The sequence below is a fragment of the Morone saxatilis genome, unplaced genomic scaffold, assembly GCF_004916995.1.
Source record: "Morone saxatilis isolate NCDOM2014 unplaced genomic scaffold, NCSU_SB_2.0 Contig0, whole genome shotgun sequence".
In the NCBI taxonomy this organism is placed as follows: Eukaryota; Metazoa; Chordata; class Actinopteri; family Moronidae; genus Morone; species Morone saxatilis.
This window is the reverse complement of record NW_023339650.1, coordinates 5,519,994-5,542,842: the sequence shown is the minus strand read 5'-3', so window position 1 is coordinate 5,542,842 and position 22,849 is coordinate 5,519,994. Positions and strand designations below refer to the sequence as shown.

The following is a 22,849-nucleotide window of genomic DNA, read 5'->3' as shown; positions in this document are numbered from 1 at the left end:
TTTGTAAATGTTATATTCATTCTCCAGCAGTGTGTACTTACTGAAATGACCAAAGGGTTGAACTCACTCCTTTGTGGTCATTGGGACAACTGCAGCATATGAATTTACTATGATGGATACTTCTGTTTATATGTGAGTGGGTGTTTCTGAACATTTCTTCAAGAGCTGTTGGATGGTGAAAGGTGAAATACAGACTTTTGCTGCCACCTACTGGAACACCAAGTAAATCAAAAGCAGCATGTTGTGCCATCTGTTTGACTAAATCACTACTGAATGAGGTGATGTATTGACATTGTCTGGGATATTGTTTATAGTAATATCCACTGATAGAGCTTAAATGTTCGGCCAGTGACCACAATCAAACACTTTATTGTGTAAAAGGGTATAAAGATACAGCTTATTCACCAGTATCAACAATATACAGAGTGATGGTGGTGGTTGTGACATCACATCAGTGCTTGGAGACATCCATCTCAACCTAACGACCTGTACTCAGGCACTTATATATATCATATAAAAATAGGCTATTCTCTTTGTGGAGGTGTCCGTGGTAACACTGCATTGTTCTAACCGAATAAAATAAGATGGTAAACATCTTCTGTTCAGTCTGTAAATCCAGTGTGCAGCTCATCAGAATTGATTACCTGACATACATTTTTTTCTAAATACGACTAAGAGTCAGTCTACCAGCCCTACATGCATCACCTCATGTAGACGAATACACCTCAGAGCTACAAACCTACTGTGAACCTATTCACCCCTTATGTTAAGCAAGACAAACATCCTCTGCTTCCTCTTTAGGTGCAGACGTCGTACACTTCCTGCTACCTTGACTGAAGTAGCCAGTGATGGTTCTTATTAGACATCAGAGGGTCAGGGGTCTCTAGCAGCTCAGCTTTGTGTGTCAGGCAAGTACAACCAAAGGTTTGACATGACTGGAGGCAGAGCCTGATCCTGGCTGTGGTTACATGCGGTGGATGTTGTTGTGATCCATGAACTGCTTGAGGTTCTGCAGGTTGTCCCACCACTTGAAGAGGAAGGTCTCTGCGATGAGGCTGAACCAGGGCGTGATCTCCAGCTCCTTGCGCTTGGCCTTCTCTAGCATCTCCTTCAGCTCCTCCTTGCTCACGTAACAGTGGCTTTTGATCTCGTTGGGATCCGGATTCAACTCCACATTCTTCGCAGAGACAGAAAACAGACAATGTCACTACCCATAATACAGTAGACATAATGCCGACAATGCAGACAAATACACTGCAAATATTTTATACTAAATACTTTTATACTAGTAAAACATGCAGCAAAGGGCCGCAGGTTGAAACTGAACCTGGGCCACTGCAGTAAGGAGTCAGCCTACATGGTGAGCTACCATGAGCCCCCACAATGTAAGTCAACTCTATGTCCAACAGACATTACAGCGCTACCTTCTGCATGAAGAGGATGTAGTCAATCTCATGTTCTCCCCACACACCATCTGACTGGGCTTTGTAGTGGATCCGTGTCAGGTAAGTCATTTCATCTGGTGTCACCTGAGGAACAACAGGAAGGCAGAGGAGATCAGAGGCAAGGAAAGATTCTCCACAGTCCTCAATAATCCTCTTTCACTAAATGCAGAAGCCACACACACACACACACACACACACACACAGTATACCTGGTCCATGGGGATACCCAGTTCAGCTTCGAGTCTCCTCTGAGCAGCTCTCCTCACTCCTATTGCATCCTTCTCCTCCAGCTCGCTGTCTGTGTGCAGAGGATGACTGCAGCATGTGTTTGTGAAACAGCCTGTAAACACAAAGACACAAGGGAGAGTTAAACAAATTGCCAAAGCCTACTAATAGTTCCTGGTGCTCAATGGGCCGTTCTCAAATTGCTGGTTTTGTCTGACCAAAAGTCCTAAAACCCAAATATATCCATGGACAATAATATAAAATACAAACAGGAGCAAATAGTCCCTTTAGAAAAGCTTTGCTTAACAAAGGACATGAACAGTTAACTCTCTCTTTTGGGTTACGCTGCTGCGTATGACACTATGTATCCAAGAGGAGTATCTGGGATAGAAATAGGATATTTGGGATAAACTGGGAAGTTTAAGGATTTGTCACCAACCTGGAAAAGTGATTTTGGCATCTGACCTCTGTTGTAAGAGGAGCTTCTCTTCACTGTTGAAAATGAAGACGCTGAAAGCTCTGTGTAATAAACCTGGTAAAACAAACAGTTACCATGAGTACAAATCTGAAATAAAAACAATATGCACTAAAGGCCAGACGGGTGCGTGCAGACAGGTACCTTTGTCGATGTTGCCGTTGAGGTGGCAGTTTTTCTTGGTGTCCGCTCCAATTTTGTGGTCGTTCTCGTCGATGAGGATGCACATCTCAGCCAGCAGCTGGACCTGCTTCTCGTCCAGGTGATCGGTGGTTATCTCAGGCATTCTGACCGCGGTCTGTAGGTGTCTCGCCTCACTGCAGGAGGAGGAGGAGGATGAAGCAAACAACAATTGATAGTTCAGTGAGTTTTCATATCGAAACTCAAGCTGTGCACTTTCAATGACATTCTGAACATATTAACTAGTAACCAATAAATCCTCCTCCTTACTACCCTTTTATGTTTGTAGTAGATAGAGAGCAACTTCACCTGCTGAAGAAGCTTTTTCCACGTTCAAAAACTTTTCACACTCACTCAGAACAGATGTGAAATATACTTCATAACCAAAGTATACTACTCAAAGTATGCCAAGTGTGAAGAACCCAGAGGAGGCCTGTCTTAGTTAACTAACCATGTAAATGCATGAATGAAACATTCCTACAATCACAATAACAATCAGAAAATACTGCAAAATGCTCATAACGAGTTCCCACTGTGCAAGGGGTTTTATGTAAGTCCCAAACCCAAACATATCAGTGTCCAATCATATAACATCTAAAAAGGAGCCAATAGTCCTTTGTGAAGCTGCTTAATGAAGCACAGTTTCATTGCTGCTCATCACTATAACGTCTTATGGCCTTGGACACAAAGTTAAATGTATGTTACAATAATAATATACAATCCAATAATACTGCAGTAAGGGCAGCCTGCTTTAGCGGATGTTCGCCGGACTGAGGAGAATATAACTCAGGCTCTCAGTACTTCAACCAACACACACAGAAACCTGAAGCGCAAGAGTGTGTTTAGTAGCATTTAACATGACTTTCTTTCCTTTAAGACAGACTTAAGTAGAGCTCAGCTGTCAATAGCACAGACAGACACCGTTACTGAGCTTACAGTCAATAGGCTTATCTCCGGCTCTGCTGTCTTTAACCTGAAAGCAGGACGACCTGAGGCGGTTTCAGACAGCCACAGGGTCCCGCTCGGCCTACCTGGATGTGGCTCTGCGGCAGGCGGCGGTGGGGGAGCAGGTAGGTCTCTTCCACGGTGCAGCAGCTCGTCCAGGTACGTTTGTTTTCAGACCAGCTGCTCCCTCGCAGGACACCATCCGGAGCACCGCCCACAGGCCCCGCACCATCGCCTGACCAAAACAGAAAACCAATCACAAGAACTGAAGGTGTGGGTGGGGGTGAAACCCGGACCGGAGCTCATCCCAGTCTGGATCGGAAGATACGCTTCAGAGGATACCTGTGGACTGAGGGGGGGGGCTGAGGGGGTCTGAGGGGGGCTGAGCATGGACAGGTGGCAGTTCATGAATGCCCATAAAAAAAATGTATATGAAGTTTTATATAAAGACTAAATGCTTTCACTATACTGTAATGTGTTAAGTTATTTTAATTCAGAAAAATGGAAACGGATTACATTGACAATGTTTAAGTAACACAAACTCAATTTTGATTGATTTAAGTACTTTTTATGAGGTTTTTCTGTTCAAATAAAAAAATCTAAATGATGTCAGTGTCAATTAAAATTACTACTTGAAGCTACTTGATTAAGAATGTTTTTGTAACTTACAAAACTAAGCTAGTTTTACTTTAAAATTGTAATCTGTTTCAACAATGTTTTTAGTTATCTGGTTTTACAGCGCAGATCAAACCCTTACATCTGCTGTAGAGTTTAGGACATTTTTTTCCATTACTGGTCTGATCACTTATTGCTAAAAATAACAAAAGCGGAAACAATAAATAAGGCCTTAAGTGGAGGTTCCCATGGTCCTATAGTGCCATCTTGAAATTTCTTTCAACTCAAAGATATTCAGTTTACATTGATGTAAAAAAAAAAGAAAAAGAATATGGGACTGTCATGTGTCATCCAAATGGATAGATCATAAATAGAGTTAATCAATTTATTAAAATTGTTTTTGATTAAATGATTTGTGAATTAACTGATAAATTAATCAACTAATTGTTGAAGCACAATTTATAACAAAGTAACCTGTCTTGTTTTGGGTTTTTGAATGTGTTTTATTGTTTTTCAGGCAGCCATTTATTTCCATCACAATTAAGAGGTAATATCCTGTGAGGGACTAAGTGTTCAAATCTCTATTTAAACAAAAGTATCAGTACCACCAACACTGTAGAAATACTGGATTACAAGTAAAAGTCCTGCACTGAACTTGTTACTCAACTAAATGTATACATGTGTCATCATTAGCAAAGTGTACTTTAAGAATCAAAAGTAAATGTATTTAATGCAGTAAAATGGTTCCTGTGAGTATTTTATATTATAGTGTTATATTATTAGTTATCACTTTTGCATTAACATGAAAGCATGTGGTGGAAAAAGGACAGTAGGAGCTCATTGTTCCGATCCAGCAGGATCCACTTCACGTTTCCCTCTGAACCCTGACTGTCAACACGCCATCAGACCACTGCACAGCCGCACCACCCAGGCCTCAGACAACCGGATACAAGTATGCATTGTCTGCTACACACACAACACACACACAAGCCGATACATCGATCAGTTACTTACAAGAACAGAGCTGCTGTTTCCGGTAGATCAACCACGTATGTTAACGTATTGTGGACGGTGTTTTAGAGCTGAACGCTGTGGTCGAAAGCGAGGCTTCACTCCCTCCCTCTGAGCTCACGGGTTTTCATTGGCTGCGGTAGAGTCGGTGTGGCAGCCCATTGGCTTACAAAGTGCAAACACAAACCACGTGATGCGGAAATGGGTGCACCGATAAAATACGTGATGTGTCAAAATCTGGATTAAAATGTTCACACTTACAAACCTATAATGTGTCACTACTGTCCGCTTTCAAAGTCAGACGTCGACAACACGTTGCACATGACCACCTGAGCGGTGTATATCATTAGTGATGGAGTGATGGAGGCTGTAGCTCACCGTGCTGGATGTAACTTAGCTGTATGTAGCTGTGTGTCGCTGTATGTAGCTGTGTTAGCGTTATGTTGAATGCTACATGCCGCAGTGAAGCGGATATGTGGCAGCTAGCTGGGGTTAGCCTGTAGCTCACTTCGTGTCTGGACCTCCATGATAGCCAGGTGTGAGTTCAGTGAGGCAGCGGTGAGTCACCTTTCTATATGTCAGATATCGATGATGGGTCGAAGTGACAAATGACAGAAACGTCGATAATATTTATTTTGCAAGCATAACTTAGCATGTTCTTTTCTATGGGTGGTTATTGTATATTGTATAACTAAATAAATTCATATTTGTTCTGGTACGTTACATGTTGGGGTCTTAAGCTAGTAACTATATGAGGCTAGAGAAATGTTGTTAGGCATTGTCTAGCTGTTACGCAATTCCTACGCCATCACAGCGATAGCACGAAGCAGTCCCAAAATGTGTCGTCCTCTTGTAATGTCATGTAAAGACCCTGACGCTGGACTTAAATACTGTGAGTTAAATGTCGTAATGTGTGGCTAACGCAGGTGTATTTTTGCAAATTACTTCAGGTCTGTGAGGCTTTGCAGGCTTTTTTTTTTTTACCTTTAATTCATACAGTCGTCTTCCAACAACAGCGGGTGGTAGCAAGTATCGGGTATTTAACAGCTGTTTTTAAAGTCAGGTCTACAAACAGCACTGTACATGTTTGCTGCTAAGCAAAGCAGCATTAAATTACTGGACTTTTTAATGGACTTTTGTCATGATGTTGTTTCAAAGCAGCAGGTGTCAGAACAAGACTGCACCAACAACAAGCCCCCACAAATATCAACATCCATCCTCTGCAGGAAAGGCTATGCTTCACCCTGAGCAGTTCCAGTAATGGCTTTGAACTTCACTTCCCTTTTACCTGCAGGTGGTGACAGCAGACCGACCTAACCCAACCACCGGCGCCCAGGGAGCCTTGCCTTTGTTTACCTGTTTCTCAGGTAAGAAGTGAGCAGGGGGCAGGGGGCAGGGCCACGAGGTAGGAGGGATGCCTGTGGAGGGCGGAAGCAGCAGCGGCTCTGCTTCGGCTGCCCGTCACCCCAAGCAGAAGCGCAAGGCTCACAGTTTATCTATCCGGCGCACCAACAGCACAGAGGAGAGGCCCCCAGGCATCCAAAGAGGAGACATGCTGGAGGGACAGGTGAGGGAGATCCATGCTTTTTCTCCTCTCTCGCACACTGACTGACACATTATGGCAAACACACAGCGTTAAAGACATGTAGCTAGTGACGTGTTTTGTAGGCATGACTTTCTCGTGGATCTGCTCAAATAATACATATCACAAAGTCTTTGTTAATTAGCATTTTGATTGTCATTTTGTGGTGGTGTGAGGTCACGAGAGTACAGTACCAGCCGGTTTATCAGCTTTTTGTTTTTTACCTGGTGTTGCAACAACCACAATAAGTGGGAAATGTGTTTTTTTTTTAGGTAGCTACAGGAACTTACTTTGGATTAAACTTGCTCTTATCAAAGTGCTAATGCCACCTGGATTTTACATTCTTCAAATCTTTTTGAGCCGGGTATGAATGTGCATGTTCACAGCTGATTTCATTTTGTTACAACAAAGGAATCTACTGTGACTTTTTAAGCCCACTAGTGACATTTAGTTAGTGATTAACTATGTCCAAACAGGTTGTTTAAATTGGCGCTGCAATTGATTCATTCCTTCTAGAAACGGAAGAACATTAGCTTTTACATGAGCAGGCATTTCCTGATGCAAACTAGTCGTAGCCATAAACTGTCTGAGATAAGAAAAGCTTCTTTCTGTTTGACCAAGAACATCCTGGTTGTTAACTGTTGGGAGGTGGCTGTTGAGTGACTTTATTGAGAGGGATCTGTCAGATGTGAGTGACCGTCAAGCGTCATCTGACTGGTGGAATGAAACACAAAACAATGTTTGTCCCTCTTTCATGATCCAGGTTCTGGATCAAAGTGTTCAGTATGAAATAATATGATGCTTGATTTTATCAGCCCTAGTTTTTGCCATGGGAGTCCTTTTAGCTATTACTTTCTCTGCTTGACAATGTCCTTGAATTATCAGCCACTAAAACTAGAGCTCAGCTTGCACTGACCTGTTGTCTCATCAAATTTTAATATGGGCCGCTTGTCCTGGTCTGATTAGTCTTTTCAACAGGCCTTTTTGTCCTTTGCTGGCTCTGTTTATGTACCTAGTCTGTCCCCACCCCCCACCCCCACAGCACTAGTTTCACACACCCACACACACACACACACACACACACACACAGCTTAATAAACCCATATATAACACACAGAATGCTTTTTCTTCCGCTTTTTCAATGTTGTCATTATCCAGAGTACGCTGCTGGTTTTAGTGCCACGACTAAGCAGCTTTAAATTCATAAGGGCTCCCTGTTGTTTGCTAATTTACAACGTGTGTTGACATGTGGCGCTGACAGAATGGTCAGGCGGTTAACGTCACTGTGGCAAACTGTTGGGTTTGAGCATGTGCCAGAAGAAAGAGTGACAGTCGACTACTTGGTTTCCTCGTCTTTCAGATGACTAGAGAAATAAGCAGCAGCGCTCAAGGCGAGCTGTCAAATGCAGCCTTTTGAACCCATTGTTTTAATGGCAGCTTTTTACGTGCTAGTCTGGTGTAGACTGGTGGTCAGCTGATAACGGGGTACTTCTAGGAGTTCACCATGGAGGTAAGTCAGTTGAAATGAGGTTGACTGGTTGGGCCCTGGCTGTCGTGTAGTCAGTCAGTTGTTTGTAGGTTGTAGTAACGTAGCCCTGAATGTAGCTGAGTTTTCACACGTTGGTGGCTGATTAAATCAGCTAAGCATACAGGCTGTGTTTGAGATGAGATAAGTGGGCTGATTTGTTTAAGTGGTGTGTACGTTATGAGTCACCCAAATGTCTCTGTGAACAGTGATAATACATCAGATACTTGTTTGTCATCGTAAAATTGCATCGTGCCTGTCAGCAGTATGTTTAAACATTTTCATTTGTGAACATATTTTGAAATGGTGTTGAAGTTTAGATTTTAAAGCATACTGGATACATCACATTATAATTAAAAGAGAATACCAGACTAGAGAAGGGTCTAGAGTAGATAGATAGATAGAATGGCTTGGGGGGTGCCTGGGGTTAATACAAGTTATCACTGTTCCCCAGCTTGATTCCTGATGTTTAAGCCTATATGTCAGCTCACTATCAGATTTATTAGAGCGTCGCTCTTTTCTTGTCTGTGTGTCCAGGACTCCAAGCTGCCCATCTCCTTACGGAACAACCTCCTTGACCTTTTTGGTCAGATTGAGCGCGAGTTTGAAAATCTCTACATTGAAAACCTTGAATGTGAGTAACTGATACAAAGAGGAAATGTATTTAGATTTCATGGGTGCATACCTTGCAGTATTGATCTTCAGGTGTTGATTGACTAACCGGTGTTTGCTTACTGATGCCCTGTCACTGTGCTAACATTACAGTACGCCGGGAAATTGACTCTCTGAATGAGCGCCTGACCGGAGATGGACAGACTATTGAGGGAGGAGACCCCACCAAGGGAGCTCTGAAAACAAAAGGTACAATATTTCCTACACAATCTGTTGGAGGTCTCAATACAGAATTCAGCTTCTATAATCATTGAAAGGGAAAATAATGATGACATTGATTGTGCAGCTTTAAAATGACATATGAGAGTGGCATTGTTTCAACATTTGAAGCTGGTAAACAAGGATTTTAATCAGGATATTGTTTATATATTATCTGTATAGCAGTATTGTGAAACAAAACTAAAAGTGTTAATAGTTATTTAAAAAGTGCACAAGAAGCGACATGTTCCACACCTTGTACAGTTTTTATTTTCAATTTAAAAAAATGTAATATATAAAATGTACCACACTTTTTTTTTGTAGTCAACTGATTAAAATAAACATTTCTAACTCCACCATATTTGATAAGTTTGATCATAACCCTGGTTAACTGGTAATCTTTTATGAACAATGAATTACACAGCTCCTGCTGGCCATATGGTGCCAGTCAGTTCCACTGCACAGGTTTTAATAAGTCATTAGCAGCCACACAGACAGTACTGACAACTAACAAGGAAATACACAAGGCTTTGTATTGTTGAGGTGTGTGCAATTGCTATGGCACTTTATAAGGCCATTAGCACAGTAGTGAAACAAACCAATGAGTTTGTTATATAGCATTCTTTGTCTCTCCTTAACACAGCCAGCCACAGCACCAGTCAGCTGTCACAGAAGCTGAAGACGACCTACAAAGCCTCTACCAGCAAGGTACGTGGCGCCGGCTATCTTAGTCTATTCTATAGAGCTTGTAACATTTGTCATCTGTGTAATTATTTGTGTTTGAGCTGTTGACATCAAGGCTGGGGGTAACTATTAAAAGCCCCTTTGTTGCTGAGTGAGGGGAAGTAAGTCTGAGGTCATGATATGTAAAGAGTAGGTAAACAAATTAAATCATTACTGTTGAATTCTCATGTTTTTGAAGTGCTGATGCATTTATATAAAAATGTTTGGACTTACAGGGCGGTGTAGGAAACTAGTGTTTAAGCATTTAGCACAAAATGACATCTCCTTTGACTTTTTCCTCTTTAATCTCTTGCCAATGTAGCGCTTGTACACTTTCCACGGCAAAATAGGTGGACCTCGCAACTTCAGTGTGGCCACATGGGAGTTGTGGGGAGGAGATTCATGGGTAACTTCCTGAATGCTCTGTTTGTCACTAAGCATCGTGGGGGACCGCTGTGGGCTGAGTCTGTTTTTAACTCCAGTCTGACCTTGACTCCTCATCTCTTCTCTGCTCTGCACCCTGCAAGTCATTTGGGTGAATGGCTGCCTCTGTGTAAAACAAAGAAAACCAAATTTTTACAGTTTCGTATGAGAATACACTGTAATTTGTTTTACAATATGTCCTCTACCAATAGAGTAGATCCTTACTTACTCTGGTGACCACTTGAGTCCTTCCCCAATCGCTGTATCAAACAATATGTCAGGGTCAATTGTCACAATACCAAAACAAATAACTGATGTGGAATTATAAGAGTCAAAGAGTTTTTCCCACATCACAAGACGAGTTCATCAGGAGCCAGGAGGGTTGAGTTTAGACAGACTGGCCCTTAAAAAAAAAGCTGTCTTCGAACAGCTCTTACAGGAATAGTTCAGCATTTTGGGAAATGCACTTATTTACTTTGTTGCCAACAGTTAGATGAGAAAATTGTTACTGTTCATGTCTGTATGCTGAATGGGAAGCTAACAGCAGCAGCCACTTAGCTTAGCTTAACAAAAAGATTGGAAACGGCTACCCTTGCTCTGTTAAACGTAAAAATCTGCTGACCTGCACCGATAAAGCTCACAGATTAACACCTTATATCTGCCAGTTATATCTACAAATGTGCCGAGTTATTTTGTGGGCAGCATCTTGGGAGTTTCTGCTGGTTGCCTGGCAACTACTCCGAGGCAAGAAACAGTTCAGAATATAACCTCCGTAAAACAGCAAATTGTTTTTTTTATTTGTATGGATTAAACAAACAAGATATAACATGTTCATTTCTAGTCTGTATACTAAGCTAAGATAACCAGCGGCTACCGTTATCTTCATATTTACAGTACAGATGTTTCTAATTTAACGCTGGAAAGCGACTAAGTCATTTCCCAAAAAATATGTGTATAAATTAGACTGTGCAAATGTGAAAGATTATTTGGGTGCACTTATTTTTCAAAATTCTTTAGTGGTGTTTTACTTCAGTGTAATATGGTTTTCAAACATGTCTGTTAACTTTTCTTCCCCATTGTCTTATTTTCCTTACTTTACCTAAAAGTTTCCCCCAGCATTGCTCTTCTTAAAGCAAAGAAACTATCTGAATGCAGCCAAAGTCTGAGCTAGATGAAGAGTGGGACACACTCCTCCTCTGATTTGAAAGAGGATACACAGGATCAAGGGAGGACTCCTTAGATTAACCTTCTGACAGAACTAGCTGCTATATAATATACAGCTAACCTACCAGCTGCCTAAGAAACATGACAAAAAACTAATGTTGTGAAGACTGACAGGACTTGAAACTAATGATCTGCACTAACTATATTCTCAGTTTAGCTTGACTGGAATGGGCTATTCTTCTTGATGCTCACTGCTCATTGTGTTTCAGTGACATGAAACAGATAAGATTGTATTGTATCGTAATGTGAATGTAAACACAGCGGACAGAATGAGAGCATACATTAACACAGTCTGACACAAGGGAACCAGATGCTTCGCTGCTGCGTCTAATGACTACCAATGATGGAAGCTTATTGCTGTGGTCAGCCGTCTGCTTGCAGCAGCATGCTCAGTACAGGTTGTGACCGCTCTGTGACAATTGAAACTACAAATCACCATTTAATTTGTTCATCTGGAAGCCTGCAATGACTAAAGGCCATATGTAACTAGGCCACAAGATATTTTTAGAGGTGCACCACGCGTATCTTTCTCACTCCGATACTTGAATTGGCAGTTAGTCAAGCTAGTCTCGATGTGACACACAGTTTGGAGCAAATTGAAACCATAAACCTTTTGGCAGTTGCAGAATCAACCTCTGATGAAAACAGTGCTTGTTTACAGGATCTACTCACACCTGGCTTTTACAGGCTGCTGTTCTAGGGCCCTGCATCACAAAGCCAGTTTAACTTTGTCCAGCACTCTTTTGATTACAGGCTTCTCTGAGCCTAACATCGACGATTTACTGTGAGTTAAAACATACACAATATAATGACATAAGTACAATATATTAAGAATTTGATATTTAGAAACACTAGGAATAATTTACAAATATTTAACATAATGCTAAAACTACAAATACAGGTCAGAATTATGATATAGGCCTTTTGAAATTTGTTCAGTGTGAATACAGTGAATATGGATCATCACAATATCACTATGGAATACACATAAATTATTCTTTTTATGTACTTTTAGTCTCATTCTTAACTATCATGAATACATGATGCACTTAAAAACTGCTGCCAAAACAGAGAGGAAGAGTACAGATAGTCTGTTCCAAAACAGCAGAGCAAAAGAAATAAATGGCTGATAATGCTGAAATGTTGCATTTATAATGAACTGAGTTAATTAACAGTGTGCACAATTAATATGCAGCTCTAATTGCCATTCATTAGTCTGTGGGAAACTATCTCTCTGTTTGTTTTAAACCCAGAGTGGACACATAATTGCATAAAAAATGTTTCTTTTATCTCCGAAATAATTAACATGGAAAGCAGAAAGTTTCTACTGATCTATAAAAATGTCTCTGTTGCTTTTTATTACTTCTCACTTAGTTGCAAACTCATATTCCTGTCAGGATCCTGTAGCAACTCATTTTTTTTAAGGGAGCTGTCAGGCTTTTGACAAGTTTTGATCTGATCGTGTGAAGTAAAGTTAAAAGTGAGCTTTGTGATACCAGAAAGTTAAGAGAGTTTATACCAAAGAAAGCTGGCTCACCCACTAATCTCACCCCATGTGCCTTATGTGTTCATCTCCAACAATAAACTGTGTGAAAAATGAAAAGCTAATATTTGTTTTATCCCATAAACCTAATCGATACATTTGTTTCTGTATTGGTGCCATAGTCGGCCATGTAGTGAGGCGTGAGTGCTTGTAATTTGGATCGTACATATGCTGGAATTTAAAGTAACCACTTCTGCAAACGTTGTATTGGTGCACCTGTAGTTACATTTTAATGTTACTTGGCCTCTAATTTAAGCAAAACTGTAAGAAAGAATGCTCATCCCAATGTCCATTTCTCTTTTCTTCATCATGCACTCCTCTCTCCCCCCTCCCTGCTCAGATCGTGTCCAGTTTTAAAGCCACCGCGGGGTCCCGGGCTTTGTGCCAGCTGCTCAAGGAGTATGTGGGCCACCGGGACGGGATCTGGGACCTCAGCGTCACCCGGAATCCGCCAGTGGTCCTCGGCACCGCCTCCGCAGGTACACCAACTCATTTTACTTACTGTTTAATTGTGTCAGTCTCTGCCGGCATTGTTACATACACAGCCTACGTGCCATGGAGTGGTTTCAAGAAAAATAAGTCAAAACTAAAGGTGCTGCATGCTGTATTTACATCATTATATCACTGTCTCATTAAATGTGTATTAACCTTGGTGCAATCAGCAGAAAGAGTTTTTGAGTTTTAGTTGATATCATCTGTTGCACACCAGCAGGGTTGTTAGTGCAAGTATTGTCAAAGCTAATTTAAAAGAAAAAGAAAAGACAACACTCAAAAAAAAAAAAAAACTTCAATGGTTTGTCAGTTTTGTTTAACATAATTTTTCTTTGTTTCCATCATCTGCCATTGCAAGAAACTTTAGAAGCTCTTGTTCTGTGTTTGCTGGGAACATGCTGTTCATTTTATTGTGTTGTAGACAATCTCACCATAAAGTGGTTTGGAAATCTGTCACAAAATCTAACTAGATAGCCCACTGTGTAAAGCACAGTACATTACAATATTCAATCATTCACCTAGTGTTTAAAAAAAAAAAAAAAAGAAAGAAAGAAAAATAGTGAATGTCTTTATGTTGTCCACCCGTGCTCTCCCTTCACAGATCACTCAGCTCTGCTATGGAGTATAGAGACTGGGAAATGTCTGCTGAGGTATGCTGGCCATGCAGGATCAGGTAATGAAATGTATGCAGCAAGTTCTGTCATGTCACATCTCTTTTTATTAAACATTCATTTCTATAAACATCGACATATGAATGCAAAATCTGTTGGCGAGGGACCAAGGACCAACAGTTCGTTGCATCGGAAGCTTCTGGTTGATGATGATTTAGCTTTAGGGTTACCTTTTGTTTTTTTAAATGCATCCAAAATGTGTCTTTCTGGTCATGAAGTTGCTAGTCAGACGACAGAGGACGCCTTGGTCTGGATATCCGTTATCCTTTTTCTGGATATCCGCTGGCTATTCTGGAAACCCCAAAACACCGGCTGTTGCCCCTAGAGGCTAAATCGTACTCAGATGACAGCAGATCTTTGTCTGTTTTATGTCTAAAGCTGTAGGTTACTGTCAGATAAAACAGTGTCAGCGTTTGCTCACTAGGCTAGTTACATAATAGGAATACTTGATGTAACATGTGTCTCATCATTTTTCTCTCGCCCGCAGTCAACTCCATCAAGTTTCACCCCACAGAGCAGATGGCCCTTACAGGTCTGTATTTGAATGGAGTGTGTTGTATTTTGTTGAATTAGCTGCATTTGATATTTGTGTCAACATGTTAATTCTCCTCATGACTATTAGATCCTTTTCACCCTGCCTCTGTTGTCTCCAGCAGTTTGTTTTCTGTAGATCCAAATGTGCTGTGTGTTTGCTGATGTGTACTTACGTTTCCACAGCCTCTGGGGACCAGACGGCTCACATCTGGCGCTACATGGTGCAGCTTCCAGCCCCCCAGCCACCGCCAGATGTCAGTGTGAGTGGCTTTGTACTGTTCTCTAGTGTTTCTGCTGGAATATCCTGGAATATCACACATTTCTGAGAGGGGTATTCTGTCAAAAGATTTGTTAAATGTACCAATTCACACGAAAACTAGATCTATCACTGCAGGCGTCTGGGGACATTGGCTGAACTGCTGTGTTTTCCTTTGTGCGCTCATAGGCTCTATGTGATGACGACCAGGACTCGTCAGACAGGGAAGAAGGGGAGGTAGATGGCGAGGGCCCTTGCGAGGTCCCAACTGTCCGGCTTGCCACAGCAACCCTGAAGAGCCACCAGGGTGTAGTGATTGCAGCTGATTGGTTGGTGGGGGGCCGACAAGTGGTGACAGCTTCCTGGGATCGTGCTGCAAACCTGTACGAGTTGGAGACGTCTGAACTGGTTCACACGCTCACTGGTATGTAAACTGGCCAACATAGAAGAGCACAATATGGTGTCTAGCAGGGTTGGGCGATATGTAAGAATTTTCCAGCCGGCCACCGTCAGTCCAACAATCGCCAATTGCTATGCCAGTTCCCCCCGATCCCCCCTATTCACTGCCATAGTAGTTTCAGCTGGGAGAGGAATGGCGTGTTTGCTACATGGAACTTTAATGAATAATAAAGTTGTTTAATAAAGCTTTAACAGCTTTATTGAACAAAATAAACTCACCAAATGTGAGTGAGAAAAGAAAAACACCTGTTTTCCTCATTAAACAGAAAAAGAAAAAGTTTCTCTCTTATCCTGAACTAAGACCTTGTTAAGTGATCTTTAAACATACTTCATTTAAACTCGACAGAAACAAAATAAAACTGACCAAACCATCTTATTAGACTATCACCAACTCTGGTGTCTAACAGAAATAACTCCCTCCCCCGTCCTCCCATGCTCCTCTACCTGCCTCATGCCTCTCCTCTCCTGTCCCTGCTGTGTCCTTGTCTTCCCTGGAGTTACAGTCTTGTTTTGAGCCATGTGGATCACCTTGTAACTGTATTCCCTGTCATCGGACTAGTCAAAATAAACCCTAAATTCACCGCAGTTAGATGTGAAAATAAACTGGCTCTACAGCTGTTTTTCCTCCCACTCTGTCACTGAGCAGTTCTCATTCTCCTGAGGCAGACCATTAAATTAACAAAATAAAATGAGAAAAATCGTCAAAAAGAACCCCAAAAAGAACCCCAAACCCCTAGTGTCTGTTGTCTTCATCCTCTGTTTTCTTCTGGCACATAACCTACTCTTGATACTTTATTACCGGAGCAACCATGTGTCTCTATGAAAATCATATAATGATGTTTCCCATGGAGTTTAGTATGTTTACTATTGTGTGTCTGTACGCAGGACATGACCAGGAGCTGACCCACTGCTGCACCCACCCCACCCAGCGCCTGGTGGTCACATCATCCAGGGACACCACCTTCAGACTGTGGGACTTCAGAGACCCGTCCATCCACTCTGTCAATGTCTTCCAGGGACACACTGAGTAAGTCTCTCTCTCTCTCTCTCTCTCTCTCACACATACTCACTCACACTCACACACACAGCTCAACCCTCGTTTAGCCATCATTCACTTAGTTTCAGCAGTTTGAGTTAAGGCTAGTTGCTGCAGTCTTTATTTTGCCCACAGGGTGGTGCTGTAACATCTGTCTGGTCTGTGAATCCCGCCAGCATTTTCTTGTGTTTTTTTTTTACCCTTTTCCTTTTACAGTGCCACATTAATTTACAGACCCTTTTGCTCTAAGCCAAATCCTCCACTTGCCTCTCATTCATTACTGAGCACTTCTCTCCACTTCGACGGTTTGCTTCTCTTTCTCTCCTCTCCTTCTCTCCCTACCGCTCTCTCTCCCTCGCTCTCCTGTTCATTTATCTGTCCGTTTCTGCGTTAATCCCCCACTCTGTGTAATTTGGCACTTCGCTCGCTGTTAACACTCAATTGCAGACGCTCATTTCAGAACGATGACTGTCAGGCTTGTCTGTTGCTTTCAATGGCAGCGCTCTTTGAAAGGCGTAAGAAGAGAGTGTGTGTGTTTATGTGCCTGTCCTACGTGTGTGCTGGCTGGTACTCTCTGGGAGCCTTTGATTGCAAGTGGGGGGGATTACATAGAGCTCATTATGTACGACCCCAACATGTATAATTCCTGCAGATCCCACTCTAATTCTCTCCCATAGACAATTGGTGTAATGAGATTAAGCACCAGTGTTTCACAGTTAACGACAACCCTCCTCCTTCCCTTCATTCTTCTTTCCTTCCCAAATGGACATTGATGGTTTTTAAAGTGAGAACTTCCTTACTTGTCCTTCTGTGGTGCATTATGAAAGCATAAACAATCGCTCAGTTGCATACAACCTAAATGTATACCCATCCCCATGCTTGTTCCTCTTTCCAACTTGTGAACAGTTTTTGTTTAAACCATATCCTCCAACAACAGCAAGTTGCTATCTCCCTGCCATTTCTCTGGCAAATTTTCCAGAATCTCCAATATGGCATAATGGCGTAGCATAAATGGCATAATGTCCACAAGCTCCACATCTCTCCTGTGGAAACAGCAGAGGAGAGTGAGAGTGTGAATGGTTTAATAGGCAGAAGAGTTGGAGAGCTGGAGGGGAGCAAGCCTCTCGTTTCCACTGTCTTCACTGGCAATTACAGCTAACGCTCCCTGACAGTGAACCGCGGCAGCTAAAAGTGCAGCATACACCCTCTATCCCACCACCCCGCCATAATTGCAGAGTAATGACAACTACACGTGAGCTAACAAAAAGAGCAAACCAGAAGTGACAGCGGACTTGCTCTACAAACGGAAAGCCATGTCACGTTTGTCTCTCCTGCAATCGACGGCTTTCGGAGACATTTGATTGAAGCGTGAGTGTGTGTGTGTGTGTGTCTGTATGAAGTCTTGACATCCTGTCTCTGGAGGAATACATCAGCACTTACCAGGTTCTCAGCGACTGTCAGTTTTGCTGCAGCACAGCAAAATAACAAAGTGCTCTAAAACCTCTTAGTCTGTACCTGAATTGTTTCATTTACATTTTACCTTTTAAGCATCTGGCTTACGCTCGCATCCACTTACAATGAGTACATTGTAATGTTCCTTGAGATTTTCATAAATTCATACATCAATCATTAAAATCACTCATTAGGAAGGAGGATACGGGTCAAAGCCACAGTACCAGAACAAATACTCTAGTTTACTTAGCAGATTTATGACTTATTTTCCATCGCCAGTACACAAGTTTGCCTCTGTTTTTTTTCTCATGTCACGTTGGAATGTGCTGGAAAATATTACAGTGGTTACTTCTGCATGTCTTGTACTTCAGTCTATCTTTCACTCACACTGACGAATCAGGAGAAGCTCTCACCTCACTCTCATGTCAGTGTTGCATCTTGCACAACACAAAGAACAATATTGCTGTTGCACGTTGACTGGAGACTGTAAAAACAATAAATAATGTTCCTGGCTATTTACATCCATAACCCTGGTGTCATGTTTCCATCACTGTGACTACTGCAGTTATTTGACCCGAGAATGAATGGCTTTTTTCTTCAGTGGGAAAGGGTACAATTGGCAGTTAGTGGGTTGTTTGTGCAGTGTGAAAGGAGCTTTTGAACTGTGCTGGTTGGTAAATAACAACCAGGAAGGAAATGTGGCACAAAGCCATGTCAAACAATGTTTCTTTAAATCACACTTTTCTTTCTCTTATTTGTACAGTAATTTCTCTTTTAGTTTATTAAGAACATTTCCTAAAACTCTCAGAACACTGCGCAATCGAGAGCCAACTTTAAAGTATCCATTAACACTCATGTCATACAATAACCAGATCCTCTCAGTCACGTGTTCAGAGGTTTTGCATTACCAGTATGCAGCATTCTACCGTAAGTAGCTTACAGTTACAGTGATCTAAAGTACTAAAACTGACAGAAGTGCCAATCTGACTTTAAAGAGTTGGTGCCTGTCTAAATCTATAGTCAGACTGGCACCTTGGAGGTGACAGTCCCTGTCTCCTCTAACAATAAAAAGAAAGGTAACATAAATCTTTAAAGTGCTCAACAAGGAGAAAAAACAGCAACAAAACTCCACAATGAGCAGACTCCTTTATGTGGAGTCAGGGAGCGGTTCAAATAGGAAAATATGGTGATATCAGCAGCAAGAAAAGGAGTCATACCCATTAAGCTTTTTTTTTTTTTTAAAGTAGCACATGTACACATCTTACATCTCAATAAGATCATAGATTGTCCTCATATCACAGCAGTATTCTCTACTCACTTTTTCACATCTTTCTTATATTCATTCATTTGTTTTTCATTTCATGTCACACAGACATCACACAGATACGTATGTTCAATGCGGAGGATTCATTTAATCAGGAACTGTTGTACAAATACACTCCTTAATAATTTCATTCACGTCATAGCTGACATTTGCCATTGCAATCCAAAAACAATCAAAAAATCAAACCTCATTGCTGAGTTAACTAAACATAGTTGTATTCATTCATTTGATTTCTGTGTGAAAATAGCCTGAATTGCATACATACACTGCTGTGAGGCAATGAGCTATGGATGTGAGAATGATTATTTTCTTTTGAAGAGCATAGAACTGACTATAAAAGCTTTCGTCTCAGTAAAGTCAAACGGGGCAATTTGAAGCCATAATTGCACAAAATCTGTATTCAGTTAAATAATACTTACGTTTAATTGCAGCGTTTGAAGCTATAGGCGGGACCTGGGTTCTGACTGACATATCTCAGTGTTAGCTGTCGGAAAAAACCTTTCGGGAAGGTATGTCTGCTTCGTCTCTTGGGGTGTTCTTGACATCTTGAAATCATGCAATTTTGTGCCACATTTATGAGTCTAATGGACTTTTGGGTCTTATGGTTAGGGAGAAATTCAGCCCACCTAAACTTCTCTGACTGCAGTGATGTCCCATGATTCCCTCTTCCTTCCCAACTCCCTTAGTCTCCGATCGCAAGGAGTCTTGACCTTGGCTGTCAGACACACTGCAGAGATGCCATTAAGTAACACTGAACACGCCCCTCCCTCCTCACCACCCATTCTAAAAACCCTTTAACCTTAATCAACCTTTTAATCAATTACCTTGTCTGATTACACTCCCCACACACCTCCCACCTAGCACACCTATCTTTCCTTCTCTCTGTCTCTCTCTCTGCCGCTTGTATTCCCAGGTGGGCTGTACCCGGCAATGTCAGAAGGTGCCTGTAACGATACAGCAGTTTCCTTGAGCCTCGGCCTCTCTAATAGGACAAAGTTTAGTCCCCTAATTAGCCCTTAATGCCATGTCAATTTGAATTAAGAGGGAAGCCAGTTTCAGAAAGAAAAACTAGATGTGGAACTCTAGACAATGCTTGTGTGTGTGAAGGGACACTACTCAACGCTAATCTTAATGAAGAATCAGTGAGCTTTTTTTTTTGTTAAACTTCCCTCCATGAATGAACAGGGGGAAAAAAGGAGAAGAAGAAAAAAAACCCTTATAGGAGCGACTGACATACAGTATTAGATTGGAAATATTAAAGGTCTATTAAATGAATGGCTAGGCCTGACCTTAGTGCTATCATGTGGAGCAGTGCATCACGGCTGGTTGAATAAAGGGTGTGGGAGGAGGGGGATGCTGTATGCATATAAAGAACGTTCCTGCCTCCAATGTGCCCATCATGGCTGATGATACGATGTAGCAAAATATATTGTGTATGCATCATTTATCTTTTTATTCTATCTGTTATCTCCCGGTATGAGGCTGAAGTCACGCTTGCATTAGACTTAAAATACAAGATTAATGTCTTTTCTTTTTTATAGCGACGTTATGGTTGAAAGTTTCAAATGTTCTGTACCTCAGACCACCTCGAATCTAAAGATGTATGTCATCAGAGATGTTGTTAGCCCTACAGTGATTTCAGGACGTACTGAGCACTGCAGTGGATATACCTTTAACTACTGGAGGTCCACTAAAGATTTCCTGCTGCCATTAGTCATTAAAGTCATGGAGGTATTGTTATTGTAACATTAATATGTGTCAAATATTAATATTATTAATATTAATATTACTATATAGCATTTGCACGCATCATATGTGCTTACTTCAAAATCCTATATAATATGTCATTCTTGCACAGTACAGCTCATTCTCAGCTTTCAGTTGGTAAATGCTTCCTGGGAAACTGGGTTTGGTGGTGGTTGCAGATTGCTAATGTAATGTATGTTTATATGAAAAAGAAAAAGAGAAAAGAGTAGAGTGGGGTAGTATATTACGTATAGCTACCACAGTTTCGTATCATATCGAGCTATCTCTAGCCATTTTGCCCAACTCTAGCTCGGAAGTAGCATGGCAGAATTCAACTCTTGGTGTATTTTGTGAACATGATCATGAAGTGGAACGCACAGGACTCACTGTAAATCTGGGAGAGCAAAGCGGAAACCGCCTTTCACGGCGCCTCAACAGCTCAAATGAATTCGATGGTGTGCACAGTTTCACATCATTATTTAATCCATCAAGTGGCTTTAACAGATATACCTATGTGACAGGAATGCAGCAAAAGTGTGATCCTGCTTACATTCCTTTTCTCCAGTGGGAAGGTGTTTGTAAAAATCACATTTTAAATCAAGAAACCCACAGTGCTAACTTTCTGATGTACCTGATACACCTTCTCTTGGTTCAAGTAGTGTCAGCGCTCACAATGTATCTTCACATATCACTGACGCATGTGTGGATCTGTCTCATCTATCAGGTGTATGAGTAATTAACAGCGTCTGTGGGAGAGGGTGAGTAGGCTGGCTAAAAATAAGTACTCACTCCTGAAACTTTCTCTTTTCCTGAGTTGGAAGAACTGGAAGCACTTTTACTGTACTTTCCTATCAACAATCTGCACTTAAATTGGATTGTGGAGTTCAGCATGAATCTCTTAAAAAAAAACAAAAAAAACTTTTGACTCCAGTTTGAGCACACAGATTTACATTCTCTTGTGTTTGTGTGTGTCTGTCTCTTGCAGCACGGTAACGTCGGCAGTGTTCACGGTGGGTGACAATGTGGTTTCCGGCAGTGACGACCGCACTGTCAAGGTGTGGGATTTGAAGAACATGAGGTCGCCTATAGCAACCATCCGCACTGACTCAGCTGTGAACAGGTATGTGAAAGAAGGGACGTAACTCAATCAGAGCCAGACTCAGTATTTTTACATCTTTGTAGAGAGTTACGCTCCGTGCAGAATCTGAGAATGAAGTTAAAGTGTGCTTATTACAGATGGGGGTGTCCTGATCAAGTTTTTTAAGCCCCAGATTTGGGCGAGTCATTTAATATCGACTGATTACTTCATCTGACTTGATTCTTGAGTGATAATTTGGATTCCACGTGCATAGTTATGAATACTGTATATTCTTATAGTGCTGTGTGATGGTGTTGCATCATGGATGAATCACGACACAATGGGCCCTTGGCTTCAGAAATGCAAAAGAAAAAATGGCAGCAATTTACGAGCTGAAGGGAGAGCGAGCACTTCAATTATCTTGGAAACTGAAGTTTAGAGTATGTGGACGAAACTCCAGCTATGTATTATACAGAGCCAGGCGGATAAAACGGGGTCATGCTTCAAAGGCACGTCATTTGTATAGGGGCAAGTAAAAATTGAGTACAATTGTGGAGAACATTTAGCATTGAACCCTGCCCCAAAACGCCTGCACGTGGTGCAAAAATGTGCCTGAGATATTTCTGTAAATCTAGTGCTGAACTATACACTATGCAGTAACTTCTCTTACCAATTCATTTAAAAAGCGACAGGCTGTAGATTGAAACTCCAGGAGAGTTTACTTAGCAGTATCAACAGAATCTGTCCCAGATTCAAAGTGAACTTGATCCGATCTTTCAGGATAAGCGTCTCTGCCAACCAGAGGATCATCGCTCTGCCACACGACAACCGCCAAGTCCGACTGTTTGACATGAGCGGAGTGAGGCTGGCCAGACTCCCTCGCAGCAACAGAATGGTAAGGACGGGAATGACGTGTGTGTTTGCCCTGTCAATCAGCATCGTTAAAACATCTTAAACGTGTGTGTGTGTGCGTGTGTGTATGGATCAATATCAAGACACAGTCACTGTTTTTTTT

The 22,849-nt window shown here is 41.6% G+C and overlaps 2 protein-coding genes across 7 annotated transcripts in view; one reads left to right on the top strand and one right to left on the bottom strand.

The window, feature by feature from the left end:
• Positions 1 to 338: 338 nt before the first annotated feature.
• On the bottom strand, positions 339 to 5,039 carry idi1 (isopentenyl-diphosphate delta isomerase 1). The gene is made up of 7 exons (XM_035663401.1): positions 4,900 to 5,039; positions 3,357 to 3,505; positions 2,290 to 2,462; positions 2,110 to 2,202; positions 1,655 to 1,785; positions 1,425 to 1,529; positions 339 to 1,177 (listed from the first exon to the last, which is right to left on the bottom strand). The coding sequence occupies exons 2-7, from the start codon at positions 3,500 to 3,502 to the stop codon at positions 965 to 967; spliced, it is 861 nt and encodes a 286-aa protein (XP_035519294.1). The 5' UTR covers positions 3,503 to 3,505; positions 4,900 to 5,039; the 3' UTR covers positions 339 to 964.
• Positions 4,761 to 22,849, top strand: part of LOC118328819 (WD repeat-containing protein 37-like) — a 30,875-nt gene continuing 12,786 nt past the window's right edge. Inside the window, exons 1-14 of one of the 6 annotated variants that reach the window (XM_035662847.1) lie at positions 4,761 to 4,837; positions 6,191 to 6,463; positions 8,541 to 8,637; positions 8,769 to 8,864; positions 9,517 to 9,581; positions 9,919 to 10,002; positions 13,127 to 13,265; positions 13,880 to 13,951; positions 14,437 to 14,481; positions 14,667 to 14,743; positions 14,929 to 15,163; positions 16,084 to 16,225; positions 21,742 to 21,876; positions 22,615 to 22,729. In XM_035662847.1, the coding sequence (XP_035518740.1) occupies positions 6,311 to 6,463; positions 8,541 to 8,637; positions 8,769 to 8,864; positions 9,517 to 9,581; positions 9,919 to 10,002; positions 13,127 to 13,265; positions 13,880 to 13,951; positions 14,437 to 14,481; positions 14,667 to 14,743; positions 14,929 to 15,163; positions 16,084 to 16,225; positions 21,742 to 21,876; positions 22,615 to 22,729 (1,455 nt within the window). In that variant the 5' untranslated portion in view covers positions 4,761 to 4,837; positions 6,191 to 6,310. The other 5 variants (XM_035662909.1, XM_035662770.1, XM_035662984.1 and 2 more) reach the window with 5 other exon arrangements.

What these genes read in the sequence shown, in the direction of transcription:
- idi1 (XM_035663401.1), bottom strand. Translation starts at nt 3,502, where the DNA reads ATGGTGCGGGGCCTGTGGGCGGTGCTCCGGATGGTGTCCTGCGAGGGA. An exon ending in TGCCAAAATCACTTTTCCAG is followed by an intron (nt 1,786 to 2,109) that starts GTTGGTGACAAA and finishes TTGTGTTTACAG; the next exon opens with GCTGTTTCACAAACACATGC. An exon ending in ACATCCTCTTCATGCAGAAG is followed by an intron (nt 1,178 to 1,424) that starts GTAGCGCTGTAA and finishes GTCTCTGCGAAG; the next exon opens with AATGTGGAGTTGAATCCGGA.